This window comes from Bufo bufo, chromosome 10, assembly GCF_905171765.1.
Source record: "Bufo bufo chromosome 10, aBufBuf1.1, whole genome shotgun sequence".
Lineage (NCBI taxonomy): Eukaryota > Metazoa > Chordata > Amphibia > Anura > Bufonidae > Bufo > Bufo bufo.
The window spans coordinates 131711263-131729257 of record NC_053398.1 but is presented as its reverse complement, the minus strand read 5'-3'; the positions used below and the strand labels follow the sequence as shown (position 1 = coordinate 131729257).

Below are 17995 nucleotides of genomic sequence, written 5' to 3'. Positions count from 1 at the left end.
GGTCACTGCCTTCTACAAGACCAACACACTCCTCTCTTGCTGCTGTGATCTCCCAGCTCAACATACGTTGATACGATTCCATATAAACTTACATGCAGTTACAGACTATTGGCAGATTACAGTAATACTAAAGTACTGGTTTATAACAAATCTACCTCCCAAATCTGCAGCGCAGCAAAGCGTGAAAGCCGCGCGCATTATTCTACGCTATTAACTCCTATCAATGTCGAGCAGAGACACGGTTTTTCTTCCGGCCAGCACTGCCACGAACAATCCGTGCGAGGACCCTGTTAGATTCATAGTGATCTAATGTACATTAGCTCGTATATTTTACATGTCATTAACCTACTTAAAAATGATGAAATTAGTGCCGCAAATGACTTCACTTAAAATTTTTTTAATAAATCACAGACGCTCATTTACAAACTGAAGATAAGGATGATTGCAGAAGCCGGGCTCGTCCCATAGTTCTGTTCTGCAGATGGTGCCACTGTGGTCATCACATAATGGTGCATGGTCCACATGATAGCGGTGTACTTATGGGGGGCAGAGAGGATGCAGTTGTACCTGAACAGTCAGCACTACTATACACAGCATCTGGTATTTTTCAGGGGCCCCATGTACATAATACACCCACCTTTAGTGCTAGGTAGCCCTCACAAGGAAGCTCAGCTCTGCTACCTCTGTACATCCGGAATAGTGTGGAGATGTAGGAGACCTGACCGACTATGCTGGCTGTGGAAAAGTGCCCCCTCAGATGTGATGAAAGTATGACTCCCATGCAGGGATGCTGGGAGTAGTGGTTTCTCAATAGTTGGCAAACCAAACTTTAGACTTTGCTCCAGGGATGCTCTGGAGCAGTGGTCTCCAACCTGTGGCTCTCCATCTTTTGCAAAACTACAACATGATGGGAGTTGTAGTTTTGCAGCAACTGGAGAGTCACAGGTTGGAGACCACAGCCGTAGAGAATGGAAGCATGCCTTTATGATCCCATCTACCAACTAGCCGCACAGCTCTGAATATTGCAACCTGAAACGCGCTTCAGGCACAGGAGACAGCAGCGGTTGTGACCGAACCTAAAATATCTATTTACTGTATGTGAACGGCTCCATTTGCGCCTCTTGCATTTCTAAAAAACAAACACGTTTGCCGGCTGACCTTTATCTTAAGAGTAAATGTTGTCACCGTGCCGCGTTAGCGCCCTTTATAATCAACTGCAAGTCTGCCACACCAAGCTGCATAACATTAGAGCAGTCTCCGGCTATTAGAGCGAGTATATATCCATCCAGCAGGGCTGACGTTCCAGGGGAGCAAAACATCAAGATTAATGGCTTCAGTAAATTAGAGAAATGAGCAAAAGGTTGACCGCTACATCTGAATGCCAATAAATGCAAAATAATGCATCGGGGACACCGAACGAGAGGCAGAACACAGGATTAATGGCATTTTACTGACATGTAGAGCAACAGCCGGAGAGGAACGGGATGAGGGAGTCATTATTTTAGGTGATTTAAAAGGCAAGGAAAAAAAAAAGCCATCTAATATGAAATGCCAGGTGGATGTAGGCTGCACGCAGTGAGGGATGAACGTGTCTGGTCGGATCCTACAAGGAAGCGAATACTCCTTTATGATCTTTTTATATCAATTTTTTTTAAAAATGTGTAGGAGAGACGGCGCTGATTCCTCCACTTCTTACAGTTTGAAGGAATCTCTAAGAACAAAAAAAAGAAAATAAATCTGGATTCAGTTGAGGCAGAGGAAAAGGGGCCCTTTGTGGAAGTGAGGATCACCTCTCTGGTTTGGTTTTTGCTGCCACCACTATCATGGAGGGAAGGCCGCTTTCTATGTATGCCCTCCTGGTAATTTCAGCATTAGAAGGCTCTGCATGCCCAGGAACCATTCTATCCAGTCAGCAGCAGTATAAGACGGGCTCCATGGCTAGTGCACAATCCCAGGACCCGTCCGATGGGTGCAGAGAGATGGCTGTCTGGAGTTACTGCGCATGATCAAACTGCGCATGTTACCGAGAACATGGCTAACCTAATAGAAATATGCACCTTGTTTTGGTTCATGCTGCCACCACCATTATACACGTCGGAGAGACGGCTGCTCACTGAAAGGGCCTAGCCGGTATTACCACTGCGAGGCCAGATCTAAAAATTGCTGGCAATTTTCCCTGCAGGAGTCAAGTAGGTGTCATATGTATCAAATACCTACTAATGACTCTATCTCAGGCTGTATAGCAGCTGGAGATATGAGCCTGGTCTTGATTTAAAGCTAAGAACATAGAAATACACCTGTATTAGGCATATTTCTGGTGCAGATTGCGGCGCAAAAGTTATGCGACATTACCATGCCCACGCCGGGTCTAGAAAGAGGGCAGGGAAGGGTACAGACCGGCAGGCCCGTCTCATTCATCATTTTCTACGCCTGGTTTATGCATTGCAAATGGTCTTAATGTAAGACAGCTCGGAACTGGCGCTGGATATGACGAAGTTATGGAGAGGCCGGCACCTCTTCATAACTTCGACGGCTAGAGGGGTTATTAAGATCGGCATCTAAAACACCGGTCTTTATAAATGACCCCCATAAGCTTTAAAAGTTAGCTTCCATAAAGCGGGAGATATAACCTTTAGAAACCAGGTCGGGAGTGATAATAACTGCTGAGCAACCTGAGAGCAGGTTAAAATGTCACCCCCTCTTCAGCTGGCTATGATCTCAGGGGGAGAATGTACTGATCAGGGAGAGGAGGAGAGGTATAAAGCCTCCTCCGTGTCTATAAGGCCTTGTTCACATTTCCATTTTTTCGCATTTTCCATGGATACTTATACTAATTGAGTCAGTAGTTTTTCCCCTTACTGTGGGCCTGTGATAAAAATCACTGAGACAAGCACTACGTGATGCAGCCCACACACACCCATTGAAGTGGCATCCGTGTTCTGTTACTGTTTCATGGACCAATGATAGGAGATGCTCTAGAAATTAATTTTCATCTAAAAGCAGTGTCCATGGAATACGTATGACACACTGAGGGCAAAAAACGGACACACAGACCAAACATGGATTCACAGACTAATTTTCCACTGACGTCAAACGGACATGGAACGAGTTTTAACTGTAGATGTCTCTAGGGGTGGGGTAACATGGACTTCTGTGCATGTTATCACATTATGCCCTATCAGATAGCATACTTGTTCTCTGATTGATATATATGGGAGTCTTTTTTTTTCCAGAAATGTAACGAGAAGATGGGAGTTGCTGATCTAAACGCCTCTCTGGGCCTAATTAGGTCATGTATTGATGCCATGACCCAGACATTTACCAGCATCTGGATCATGGCCTCAAATAATTCACACCAAACACTTGCACCCCCAACCCCCCACCACCACCACCGTTCACACATTACAACTGTGCATTTTTTTAAAATAAAATGCTGCAAAACTCAAAATATGAGTTGGTGTCAAATAAATTCCAGTGTTAAGCCACAGACAGAGATTGCCCGCCTGGGAGCTACTGTGCGTCATCCAACAATGTGCACTCCAGAGGACCTGGCCAGCTTAATAGGAACATGCAGACATGAGAGTGCAGAAGCATGACCACCACCGCAGGACCGCAGAGGTGGCTATATCCAATGGATACCAGACGTAAACAAGAGACGGATATACAGAGAAAGGTGTAAGGTAAGTAACTAAAGATACTTGAAGTTCTTTGTAACTTTGCATGATACATCGTATGAGATGGCTTATTGAGATTGGAATATCCCTTTAAGCCAATGTGAACAAGCAGAACTGCATTATAAAGCATGGAGAAGGAACCGAGCAACCATCTGAGCCCCTGATCAGGAAGTAGGTAGATTTTAGACTGCATCATACTCCAAAAGACAATGTGATATACCTTTTGAAAAACTTTAGAAAGTCCCATCATCTCTGTATTAAAGAAGGTAAATCCCCAACAAATGCACAACAGAAATAATACAATACAAGTTTCTCTTACCGCCATGGACATAAATGTAGACTTCTTTGTGTCCAGCTTTGTGACCATGGTCATTCTCGTCACCGATGGTTATGGTCAGTGTATTCGTGGCACTCATTGGTGGCCGTCCACTATCTGTAATGACTACACAGAGGTGAAACTCTTTTTCCTGTTCTCTATCAAATACTCTCAGAGTCTGGATTGATGCCGTGTTATCACCGTGATCAACCAACTGGAAGTCAGTAGAATTTTGTTTGTTCAATGGTAGAGAAAAACTAAAGGGTGGACCATTCTCTGGAGAGTCCAGGTCAACAGCATGCAATAAATAAGAGCTGTCATTCAATCGTACGATCTCAGGGAAGTTGGTATTTTCCCAGACCACTGGCAAGTATATGCCATCAAATATGGGGCCATTATCATTAACATCCAGCAGGTTGAGGAGAACAGTCATCGTGCCAGTTTGTGCTGGAGAACCTTCATCAGTGGCCAGAATGACCAGGCTGTATGCAGACTGGACTTCTCTATCCAGTGATTTAGATACCATTATAGAACCGGCTTGGTCAACAAAAAATTCCTCCAAACTATCGGAGTCTGGTAAAATACTGTAAATAATTTGCCCATTTTTTCCAGAATCGCCATCGGTTGCATTGACGTTGGCGATGATGGTGCCAATGGTTATGTTTTCATAAAAAGGATCCACCTTCATCAGTGATGGACTGAAGACTGGAGGGTTGTCATTGGCGTCGTGTAGCTCTATCACACATTGGGAGATGCTGGAGAAGTCCTTATCTTCTACTTTTATGCGCAGGTTAAACCAACGTTCTTGAGGACTTTCATAATCCAACTTCTTCTTAAGTTTGATATCTGCCTGATGTTTTTTTTTTCTGTTTTCAATGAAAAATTTCTGATCTGGATCCCCTTCTAAGATACTAAAGGTTAGCAAAGAGTTGTCACCAATATCTTCATCGACTGCAAAGACTTGGAGAACAGTTGAATTGACTTCAGTGGTCTCCAAGATGGCAGCAATCCAGGTTTCTTGAGTAAATTTTGGTGCATGGTCATTGGTGTCTAAAATTGTAATGGTGGCTGTAGCAGTGGACGACAAACCACCTCCATCTTTAACTTCCACCAGAACTAAGAAAGAATCGTTCTTTTCCCTATCAAGATTACCCTTGGCCGTGTAAATTGTTCCAGTATTATGGTTTATATTGAACAGTTCAACACCCAACTCATCATATGGATTGGACAGTATTGAATAGGTCAAAATAGCATTCAGACCATCGTTTTTATCATCCAAGTCTACGGCTGACATCTCCATAATGGGAGTATTTGGTGGTGCATGTTCTACTACACTAGCATTGCACATGTTAAAAGAACAGATGAACTGAGGAGTGTTGTCATTTATGTCCTGCACGTAAATTACGACATCCGTGAATCCGGTGAGTCCGTCACCTTCATCATCTGTGGCCAGCACCACAAATCTCCAGATGGCATGTTCCTCACGATCTAGTGGCTTCATGGCAAAGATACTTCCCGTCTTTTCATCAATGGTGAATATGTCCTCAGCACCGCTTCCATGAAGAGAATACTTTAATCCTCCTGGTTGATCACGATCTGGATCAGTGGCTGAGACCTGATGAAATGAGGAGAAGGAGCTTTTTAGGACAACTTTAGAATGCATTGATGCAATTTGGGGCTTTCTGGGTCACTACCAGGCCTAGGGACCCTAGTTCATTGCATCTCATTGTTAAGCTACTGGTGTCCACATTTTGGTGAAAGACCTACCTTGTAGTCTGCGCTTACCTGCAGAACAAACACTGGTAATTCAGCTAACTCCTCAGTCACGCTTCCTCGGTACTCATTCAACGAGAAGACTGGTGGCTCGTCATTTTTGTTCAACACATTGATGGTCACTGTGGCAAAGTCTTCCCATTTACCATCTGACACCAGCAGGGTGAGCACATAGACCTTTACTTCTTCGTAATCCAAGGGGTGGACAATTAAAATAGCTCCAGTCTCTGGGTTCAGATCTAGCACTCCACCAATGTTCCCAGCTGTGATCTGATATCGGATGTTGGCATTCATACCTATGAAATAAACACATTGATCTCTGCATCTGTGGATGCCACCACTTCCAACTTTACATCAGCTGAAACGAAGGGGATGGAGAGCTCTGTGATGCATCAGCACCCATTTGGTAAGGGAGTACAGATAGGAGCATCTGTCCTCGGTGCTATGTGCAAGGACCAACAAGCCAATGTGTCCTGTTTTTTTAGATACTAGGCTAGGGCAACAAACTAAACCCTTACCCTGAGTGTTAGAAAACCTAGCTATCGCTCTGCATTTGATGCCAGTTGCAAATATTACTGCAGCCCCAAAAAATTAATCAATGGCGCTATACCATGGACACAGTATCAGAAGTGCAAATTTGGGTAAAATCTATGACCAAAATGGGTTTTAGGCCATGTTCACATGAAGTGGATATTTGATAGATTTTTCAACCAGATATAGAGGTGGAAAATTACAGTAGCAGAAAAATGGATGAGATTTTTAATGAAATTTACCTGCCATGCATATATACAATCCGCAGCGCGTCAAAACTGCATTCAAATCCACTGAGAATCCGCAGCAAAATCTGCATGCAGAGTCAAGACCTCCCAGTATATTATTAGAGGGTCACATCAAAACATAAAGATGATGGGATCCCTATGGAATTTGGGGTGAAATCCCCAGTGGATTTTTCCGTTTCCTGTGGATGTACCCATAGGGATCCCATCATCTTTAATAATATACTGGGAGGTCTTGACTCAGTTTACATCTAGGGGGTCAGACTCTTCAATTTAGGAAAGGGGTTATATAGGGTTAGACCTCAGGAGGTCAAAGACTGGGCAATGACAACCTGCCAAGGTTACATGGCAATGATGGGGATCAGGTGGAGTTACCCTTTAAATACGATTTTTTTTCCCCCTGTACCTTCATCTGGGTCACTGGCGCTGACGGTGACCGCCACGTATCCGACGTCCTGATCTTCATCCACGCTTACAAAGTAGGCGCGCTGAGTGAACGACGGCTGGTTATCATTGACATCCAGGATAAAAATGCGCACGTAGGCAGTGTCTGGAGAGACGAGAAGGCAGGAAATTAAAATGCTTGAATGAGCCATTTCTGTCAGCTACAATTCCTTAGCCTGTCGGGGCGAGCATTAAATGAAAACTAATATGCAGACGATACAGGAACCGACCCCCGGGGCTGGCAACAATTTACACAAGCACATTATTCCAAATCTCTTGAAGATGAATATAACGTCAGCATCAATTCTCCTCAACAGATAACAGGGGAATAATTGATTTCTGATGTCACTGGCGCTGATAGTTTGGGTCTCAGCCCCCAATGCGACCATTTCATCGGCAGCGCCGATCCCTTCAGCTATCATTCATTATATATTCACACTGTCTGTATCGCCTGCAGCCCTGCATGGTCCACATTTACTCTGCTGTCTGCACATATATATTCTCCTATTAGGTTTGTTATTATAGGAATACGACTTGCCATACATACCGCTTTAATGGCTCTTTTTTTATTGTGCAGCGTGCATTAAGTGTTATTTGCAGGGGATTGCTTTGCTGTTTTGCTGCCAGAGGCTATAAAATTGCTGAGTCCCTTCTCATTCCATATACAAAGTACTGATAACCATTAGGATATGAGCTGCACACACACACAAAAGCACAACTTCCCTACAAAATGTAAGGTTTTTTTTCTGATAAGGAGCTCCAAATCCACTGCAATATGCACAGCAGCACATTAATTCCGTCATCCTACAGGAAGCTTGGGAGTTTGTCTGCATACAAGGAGTGCACTGAACTCAGCAGCAAAACTGTATTCGGTGAGCTCCCCCTGGTGGTGGCAGCTGGCAGGGAGAATCTTATGGGATTTAGAGCTCTGTATATCAGAAAACAGGAGCGCTGACCACTGTAAAGACGCATTAAGAAATTGATCAGCATAGAACAGGGATCAGCAACCTTTGGCGCTACAGGTGTTCTGAAATTACAACCCCCACAAAGTTAGAACAGCCGAGTGTGTTTGCATGCTGGGAGTTGTAGTTTCACAGCAGCTGGAGTGTCAAAGGTTGCTGATTCCTGCCATAGAATATCGGACATAATGCTAACAGGTAGAATACATTTGGTTGCCTTAGGAAGAAGAATTCATCTCCTCGTTATTTTCTTAAGACAATTAGGTGCATTGCAAGACCAAATAATAAAACGAATGTGAAGCTCCACTAGAAAATGTCAGCTATTGTAAAATCAAGAAAATTTTTAATTTCTTTATCGTATTTTCGGACATATGCACTCGTTTTGCAGTATAGAAATCAGTTGCTTGGAAACCATACAATACAATACTTGGAAACCATCAGCAAGAGGGCTAGTCGGTGTTCTGAGATCTCATTATGGGTTGTGGAGATGCCCAGGAATTCAACCTTTGTGTCACTAAAGCACAATAGCACATGGTCGTCTAAATAAAGGGGTTTACATATGCAAATACTGTATTAGGCATACATACATTAAAAAGCCAGGGTAGAGTTTGCATTACACAGATCCACAGCCTTACACCATGAATAATGAAAAAAAAATAAAAAATAAAAAGAACATACTGGGGAAAAAAAGATTAGATTCAGCATCACCAGCATGTTGATGGTTTCCATGTACAAGGCATTAATGAAGGTAAATTACAAATATATTAGATTTTACATTTGCTGACTATAAGATATTTCTGATCTGAAGTTTTCTGCCCTAGGAAGATGTATCTGTGGCCCCTAGGAGTCTAATCATTGCCCTGGCACCAGGTTCCCGGGTCTTACTACATACACCCTCACCAGAATTGGGCTGCCCATGTTTTCCGGGTCTAGCGGACTCCGATCCATCAGCTGATTTCACCTCCAGCAGGTATGACGTCTTCTCCTCTCTGTCAAACACAGCGGCAGTATAGATGCTGCCTGTCTGGGGGTCTATATGGAAAAGGGCATGGTCCCCACTGCGGTCTTCTAAGATCGAATAGGTGATCTGGAGGATACGTATAAAAATTACAAATTGAGGAAATCTCTTTATGATGCAGCAATCGCCATCTTGAAATCTGTATCCAAAAATTCCACAACGCTTAGGTCCTCATCATGATGGCCTGTGCTTCTTAGTATTTGGAATATACATAGGACATGATCAAAAGTGTTCGGGCTTCCTGAGGCGGCATAAATGCTGGGTGTCGGCTGTTCAAAAACCGCTGCATGCAGTAGTATTTGCGGGGACGAAACTCTGCATTTATGCCAAGAAGACGCCAGATCACCACCGGACCTCATTACAGTCAATGGGGATCCGGTGGTGATCTAGCAATGCTGTTCTCTGCCGGAAAATAACTGATCCTGCCAGGAGGACCTCAGTGGGTCCAGCCACTAATCGGATAATAATAATATCCCCTGGGACACCAGGATCATTTTTGCCATCAGCCACTAGCCCACCAGGACCAAAATAAAGATGTTTTTCTTAAAAAACAAAAAAGAGGGGAAAGAGGACCTGCCTCCTCTCCCGACTGATGCTTTTAAAATTTCAGAATTCCACTTACCTTGCCATTTAGACCCAAGTCTTGGTCTGACGCAGAAACCTGAAGGACCAAGGTTCCTAGATCGAGCCCTTCGGTCACTGACGCCTCATATATAGATGAGCTGAAGAACGGGACATTGTCATTCACGTCTGGAAATTCAACAGATTAGGTCAGCATCCAATCATCAACTACCACACCCAACATCCAACGTCTGATGCAATCTTACCTGTGATATTGATATATACTGTAGTGAACGCAGCTAGCGGCACTGCAGCCACATTCTGAGCCCGGATTTTCAGGACAAAGTTCTTAGTTGTTTCATAATCCAAGTTCTCCGCCACCAGCACGGAAGCAGAACCGTCCTCGCGATTCATGGTCAGGTAAAAGCGTACGGGCATGTTGCTCTCGGGAACCAGTCCTTCCTCCAAATTGTATGTCACTCGGGGGTCTCCAAGAAGGGATCTAGCTTTGACAGTCTGCATGGAAATGACATTGACTGTGAAGTTTTATTTTCAGAATGTTATCGTCAGTCTCAGCTTATACAAAAATGGCTGATAACAGAGAGCAATAGATGCCACTCAGTGTTACTGTGGCTTTATGATAGATATGGGAAAAAAATGAGACTAAAATGGAGCAAAATGTTGCATATATGGGAAAAATTAGACTAAAATGGATCAAAAATGTTGTTTTCTATGGTCCTGCTGTATGACGCAGCTCTGTACCCGATCATTGATGTACAAGTAAATGCAGTCCTACTTACTTTGGGTAAAAAAAAAAAAGTGCGGCATAATGCAGAATAAAATGTGAAATGTAACATTAGCAGCCTGGAAGCCAGAGCTGTGAACCACATTTATGTAATTTGTTATATTCCTGCTGTGCTTCTCATGCATTAAAGGACACGTAAAATGTGCGCTCTCAGAGAGGTGTGAATATGGTAACACACATTGTGCAGTGAATATTTTGATTTATGAGCAAAAATAAATGAAATTTTCATTCCAGGCTGAACGTTCTGCATGTAAAACATCCTCCGTGAACCCCTCCAAACAGCGGGGGTGTCCTGAGGTCCTGTGGGTGGTAGGGCGGTGCGGCTGCCTGCATTTTCATCATTTGCTGTTTGATAAGATGCAAAAAAAAAAAAAAGGGAAATGCAAAAAAAAATAATAACGTGGTTCAGGAAGACTTTTCTCGTGGTCATTTTAATTGTGGAGCTTTTATTATGCTTTTCAGGACAGGATGGTCCCCTTCTGGACTGCCACCCCATCTAGGCGTGTTCATATTGCTTTGATTTCAAATATATGTTGATGTGTATGCCTTTAAATTGCGGTGTGTGTATACACCTGCTACTGTGTATGACCGTCAATGTACAGTACATCTGTTTTGATCATTTTGTGCTTATACGTGGTGGTTGGTGGAGCTGAAAGAGGGAGAACCTGCACTGCAGTAGGACCTTTGGTAACATGAACTTGTTGTGCAGGTCCTTAAGACGGTAAAGAGAGTGGACGGGGGCTGGTAATAGGAGAGCCCCATAGCATCATGAGGAGGAGGGTTTCCCCGTCGGTCTGCATTCTCATGTCCACAAGACTCAAGGAGTTTCCCATGACTCCATCTGGTGGAGGGTTAGCCGGTGTGAGAACCACTGTCAGACATGCTACATGCCCTTTTTCTTGGAGCTACAAAAGGCTGCAGTTGCTGTGGGGTGCCTTGAGGAAGGAGGGTGGCCATGAGGTGGGTGGAGGGTCCTCTCCTTGGTAGAGAAAGATGATGACTGTGCACAGGAATGAAACTTGGATGGGAGCCCTGGTAGTGTGAGAGTAACTGTGCAACAATAGTATCTGCTGTACATGGCTGCCACCAACTGCCCAGTATATGTGCCCTCATATGTTGAGCATTTTGCTCTTGGTCTTTTCTACTTATTTTGTATGTGACAAAGAAAAAAAGTGGGTGGTTTAGTCAGCACAACCTGCCTGCAGGTGCAGATCGCTATGGCGAAATACATATACAAACGGAAAATGCAAATGTGATCGCACACTACATCCAGCACTCTGCCCTCCATGCTGGATGAGACATTGGTTTATATTTTGGCCAAAGCATAGTAAGCCACTCACCGCGTCAAGGTCGTCTCAATTGAGTGGTCCCTAACTCTTGTTCCTACCTGTTCATGGGCCATGACAGCCACATAAAATCCAGGGAATGCAGGTCAGCATGCAAGCCAGGTACACTTTGCTTGTAACCCCGTCCGGTGCCATCAAAGTCCCAGCAAGAGTGCAATCCCAGGGTCTGCATAACACACTGCTTCTTCACCCTGCCCTTATTACAAATTGTGATTTTGTCTTCACTGCTTGTGCTTTTTATAGGTTTGGTCCATTGATTGCCCTGACAAGTGTCACTTGTGGACTTCCATGACCCATGGAAATATAATCAGGTCACCAAATACCATTCCAGATGGAATTATGGCTGTGATTATTTCCAGTAAAGTAGGTCCTTTCTACATGATTTAAGCACGAGTCTTCATCTATCCAATCAAATGCTGGAAAGGAGGAGGAGTCTCCTGTCAGACCACCCCCGAGGAGATGTCATTGCATTAAGCAGCTCAGGCATCCCAGTAGCGCAATTATAATAAATCATGCGATACATAGTAACACACAGACACATCACAAATCATACCACAATAGGTGTATCCCTTAGAGTATTCTCAGGGATGACAATTTCATATCTCTCTTTCTCCCATATTGGTGGTTGATTTTGGGCATTGGTTACTCGAATGACGACCTCAACCCTCGTGCTCCTGTTTCCTCCGTCTGTCACAATTACTTCTTGCGTGATTAAGGACTTCTAAAGGGTTAAAAAAAGAAAAGGCATTAGTAAAGATTACTGATTTGATTGCTATAGAAACTAAATGGTCCTTAAAGTCTTATATTTGGATTGACGAATATTTATAAAACCTGGGTTACATAGACCCCCCAAGTCCAAGCAAACCCTGTAGACGTAAGAATTAATTTTGCAGCTGAAGACCAGCAGAATTCATCCACTTGCTCTTTCTTGGGTTTCAGCATTCGTATATCTAACATCTGCCTCCTTGCATAGTTTCAACTCCAACTCCAGATGTTCCCGTCTAGCTCTAGAGATGCTGGATCTTAAGAAAACTGAACATGACAGAATAACTGAGCCTCCTGACTGTCCTCAAATCCTAGAAGTCATGTGGTCTCCAGGTCACCAGCTGTGAGATCTTAAAATGTCCTCTAAACTCGTAGAAAATGCATCAGCTGCAAGAACGGAGCATCATCTCCGTGTTGTATGTTCTCAAGATGTGTCTTCATCTGTCATAAGAGCTACTGGTCATCTCGTGTATCAGAGGAAATTCCAACAGGGCATATGGAAGGAACAAAGCACATACAAACCTCAGGCTATTGTTCCTATCTTCATATATGTCAATCTGCCTATTGTCATTTACTAGAAGCTGCCCGCACTGGCTGAAGGAATATATTCATATGGTCTTTGTATCTTCTTTTAAGTATATGCATCCCAATATACAAATAATTTTCTTAAACCCAATTGGTCTAAAGCTTTCTGGAAAATTACTGTAAAGTTGACCCTACAGACCATTCAGCCAGTAGGGTTGCCAAGGACATCTAATCATTCTCGGTACCGAGGGTGACTCTAGAGAGGTCATAGACCCATAGCAGTGACATAAGTGACATAGAACAGTGTATGGCCTCTTGCTCCCTAATGATTCATCACAGAGTACCCCTACTGTCTTACACGCCACCAGTAATTGTAAGCCACAAAATTTGGTAGCTCAGTCCCTTGCTCCTCTAGGTCCTCCTACGCACTAGGCCCTTGGGTATGAAATCTCTGCCTCTGGTCATCAGAGTGAAAAGTGTTTCTGCCACATCATTTGCAAGTGGAAATGAAGCCCCCATGAGCCCTTCCAACTTATGCACCCGTTTCCCTTGACACCTTTATCACTATATATAATAGTCCCCTAAGAATGGCCACATACCCTTAACAAAGGCTGGTTGACATACAGCCATCCTGTTGTACCGTTGATCTGAAACACAGGCAATTCGTCCCCTGTGACAGAGTAAGAAAGTGCTGCGTTGGTGCCGTAATCTTCATCGTGTGCCGCGATGCGCAGGAAACTGGTGCCCACAGGTGTGTCCTCCTTCAGGAAATCTAGAAGAAAATGACACTCTCCACTGTCTATCTCTATTACATCTTGATGGTTACAGGACATACTGTATAAGAGGGTCACATAGATCAAGGGTTGCGTAATTGACTCTCATCGAAAATTGGTCTTCTTAGCAGCAAGATATAAAATAAATAATAGAAACCAAGTAACTTCTGTGGGTTATACACTGCAGTGGGCGACTCCAGTTACAAATGTTCTTTATACATGCATATAACCCTTGTAATTTATTGATTTCACAATTGCTAACTTAACATATAATCTCATAAACAGAACACAAGATTTTCACTTACATTCGTAACGGTTGTTTTCAAAGCTCGGGTCATTGTCGTTCTGGTCCAGGATGGCTATATTAATCTGACAGAGTCCAATGAGAGGGTCGGTGGACTGGTCCGTGGCTTTTATAGTCAGAGGATACTCCTTCTCTCTCTCACGGTCAAAACTCTGCAAGGTAGTTATGACTCCTATAGAGAAGATACAAATTCACATTGTAACAATTAACATGTCACTGTCTCATTTTCCAATGTTTTCTACATAGTTTCCATCCAGGCAGGTTCTATGTTGTCCATTATATCCAGTCCCCCGTAGACTAGTGCAACCAATATAAGAGTCCAGCACCATGGACAGCAACACATTGTAGACCTCTGTAACGTTCTGCTGTAACTGAGTTTGGGGAAATATATTCCGTCAGGACATCTTTAGCTTTCTTATGAGATTCCCAGTTTCTTGGTAAAAGTTTTAGGTTTCTTTGCAGCATTTCAAATGCATTAGATTTAGATTCCAGTATCTGCAGCCTGGTCCGTCTGCGCCGACACATTATGTGACATTTGTAAGGTAAGGCAATGTTTGATGTTGAAGCAACTTAAAGACCATGCTCAACGAGGAGGAAGAAGTAGAGCTTTAAAGGGATTCTGTCATCAGATTTTACCCCTATAACCTAAAGATATCCTCATGTCCGGACTAATAAGAAGAATCCTAAGCTGGCCTTATTAAACCTCACTGAGGCTCTATTTGTCCAAAAATAGAGCGCGGGATCTGGCAAAGGGACGGGAGGATTGCGGAGGTGGTGCTGAGCTGTAGAAGGCGGCGCTGAAGACAGGGAAGGCGGCGATGAAGACGGAAGGCAGCGCTGGGCACCGGACGGCGAGGGGTGCGGCCGGGCACCCTGTATTAACGGACCTCCCCTTGGGCACCTTAAGTAAGTGATTGGCAGGTTATAAAAACCTGTTTTTTGGACAAATAGAGCCTCAGTGAGGTTTAATAAGGCCAGCTTAGGATTCTTCTTATTAGTCCGGACATGAGGATATCTTTAGGTTATAGGGGTAAAATCTGATGACAGAATCCCTTTAAAGTGCAGCTTTACGGGAATGATTGTCCTTAAAAGGATTTAGATTTTTTTTCCATTTATTGCACTTATTTGTAATTAAAATGACAGTACTTTTGAGGGTCAGTAATATGGTTAGTACTGGGAACATGGGTTCAAATCACATCAGCGTTCCTCAATATAAGAAGATAGTAATACTCCTCCCCCGCCCTCCCACAATGAACCGGCACAAAGAAACATCTAATGTATGTGGCCCTCTGTAAGGCACATAATGGCAGCACTTGCACGTAGTACATAGCCACATTGACTCGGTCCCCCACCATACAGACCATCTAGGTGATCCAAACTAAGTTAAATGGAACCTGTCATGTGGATATTTGATTATAATTTAACTAATTATATACAATCATTTACTACTAAAAAGTACTTTAGATGTATTCACTTACTGGTGTGACAGATGGTTACCTCATAATGTACAAACAAAGATGCCGCATGCCGCATGCTAATGAGCTGATTTGAGTCCAGCGTGATGTCATTGAGTCCAGCGTATATTTAATTCAGAGCTATAGCCACTCCCCTGCCTACCTGCTGCTGATTCATATGGAAAAAAACTGTCAATCAGCAGCAGGTAGGCGGGGAGTGTCAGGAGCTCATGAATATTCAGGACTCATCATTATTAGCTGGAGCTTTTCAATACAAGATGTTGGCAGATTGACTGGGTCAATTAAAGAAAGTGACCCAGCATTTTAATAAGAGAATCAGTCACTTATTTATGTTGCCCTTAGTTAGGACACCATAAAACTGGTGACAGGTTCCCTTTAAGCTAGGGGCAGGCTCTATAGTGAATACGGACTCCATGAAGGGTTTACAAATATATGCAAATCATATCATTAACTGGAAATACTTGTATAATATCAAGGTGCACTCAAAATCTCGCACTTACGATGATAAGAATATAAAATATATATATATGTTCAGCGTGAGTTATTTTTCCTGGTCACCTGTTTCTGGATGGATTGTAAATGCAGGTAGGGAGCCTTCTCTGTGCATAATCCCATATTTCACTTGCCCGTTCACGCCGGAGTCGGCATCTTTGGCTTCTACTTGAAGCACAAACGTTCCTAGGGGCTGGTTTTCCAGGACAGAGGCGTTCTTGCTATAATCTGAACACTAAATTGGATAAAAGGGGTTTCAGTGAAGGAAGTAAATGTCACCCTTCTAATGATCCCATCTTACAATGAGACTGAACCGCGCTTTACAAGTATGTAGAACGTACCTGATAAAAAATGGGCTTGTTATTATTAATGTCATCCACTCGGACCATGACGGTGGTGGTGCTGGTCAGGCTGTGAGGACCCCCCGATAAGTTGTCATCTGTGGCTGTCACATAGAGCACATACTCTGTCCCATGAAGCCGTGGAAGGGGGGATGAGCCGAGACGGATAAGACCTGATGGGATAATGTGGGTTAATCATTCATTTGTATTCAAAGAGTTTTATCTTTCCTGGTTTAATAGGTTCCTGAATCTGATCGCTTCTAATGAGGACGGTGGTCTTCCCACAATAACAAAAACACATGTCCTTGACAGCCGCCACCGAGCTCTCCATGACACGGATTGATTTTAGGCAGATGATGGTGGGTCTAATCAATAAGTATGTTCAGAAGCTCGGTTCAGGCTGTAAACACTGTAGTGTCTGACTCTGGAAGCCATGATTACCTTTCTGAGGATCAATAAGAAAGTTTCCCTCTCCGTTTCCTCCTGATATTTCATACGTGACGCGGTCTCCGTCGGGATCGAACGCTTGCACGGTGGCTACTAAGGTGTTGGGGGCTGCATCCTCAGATACAAATGTTCGATATCTGGAAGAGGGGCCATAGAGCGTGCAGCAAGTTACAAAGTCACTTTGCCAAATATAGATACATATATTATATACACAAACACTTGGTATTAGTAATATTATCAGATTATGTGCTCCTCTATTTAGTAACAGCAAGGCAGAAGACATTTTGGATGAAGAGGTGCAGTGCAGATGGCAATGGTCATTATGTTGCACTATAAAACACAGGGATTTCCATGAAATTCTATTGTTTTATTTACTGGAAGATACATTACGATAGATAAGACATTTTGTGCACAGGTGAAACACTGATATAATTCATGTAAATCCTTCGCGTATACCACCCACTGCTGGGAATCCTGACTGTAATCATTTGTATAAGGAATAAAAGTCTTTATTCTTGTAATCGCTACAACCGAATTTCAGAAGACAGGCATCATTTTATGTATGTCTGATTTAATAGGGATGATCCTGCTGACAGGTTCTCTTTAAAGGGCATTTGTCAGAAGATTTGTACTGGCTGAGCTGTTACATGTTCACTTGGCAGCTGAAGGCATATCTGTTGGTCCCATGTTCACATGTGCCCGTATTGCTGAGAAAAATGATGTTTTATTATATGCAAATGAGCCTTTAGGAGCAACAGGGGCTTTGTCGTTGCTCCCAGAGGCTCTGCTCTCTCTGCAACTGCCACCCCCTCTACACTTTGATTGGCAGGACCAGGTAGTTGTGATGATGTTTTCACTGCATGGCCCTGTCAATCAAAGTAAAGAGGGAATGGCATTTGCAGAAAGAGCAGAGCCTCTAGGTGTAACGGCAATGCCCTCGTTGCTCCTAGAGGCTCATTTGTATATAATAAAACTTTGTTTTTTCTCAGCAATGTGGGCACATATGAACATAGGACCTACACAGATGCCTTCAGCTGCCAAGTGTACATGTTACAGGTCAGCCAGTTTCACAGGTAAAAAAGGCAGAATTTGCCCGGCTAAGAGAGGCCATTAGCTTCACTAACTGGGATATTGTCCTCAAAAATAAAAATGCACCCACAAAATGTGATATTTTTAAAGGCATCATAAACTCCAATTGCAA

General features: G+C 43.3%; 1 protein-coding gene across 1 annotated transcript in view; it reads right to left on the bottom strand.

The window, feature by feature from the left end:
- LOC120980084 (neural-cadherin-like) overlaps positions 1-17995 on the bottom strand; it is a 78302-nt gene that overhangs the window by 24944 nt on the left and 35363 nt on the right. Inside the window, exons 7-18 of the mRNA XM_040408955.1 lie at positions 16789-16931; positions 16348-16520; positions 16073-16241; positions 14041-14211; positions 13562-13734; positions 12226-12393; positions 9788-10037; positions 9583-9710; positions 8843-9029; positions 6946-7089; positions 5776-6059; positions 3994-5605 (exon numbers count right to left, since the gene is read on the bottom strand). Coding sequence (XP_040264889.1) covers positions 3994-5605; positions 5776-6059; positions 6946-7089; positions 8843-9029; positions 9583-9710; positions 9788-10037; positions 12226-12393; positions 13562-13734; positions 14041-14211; positions 16073-16241; positions 16348-16520; positions 16789-16931 — 3602 coding nt within the window. The remainder of the gene's footprint in view (positions 1-3993; positions 5606-5775; positions 6060-6945; positions 7090-8842; positions 9030-9582; positions 9711-9787; positions 10038-12225; positions 12394-13561; positions 13735-14040; positions 14212-16072; positions 16242-16347; positions 16521-16788; positions 16932-17995) is intronic.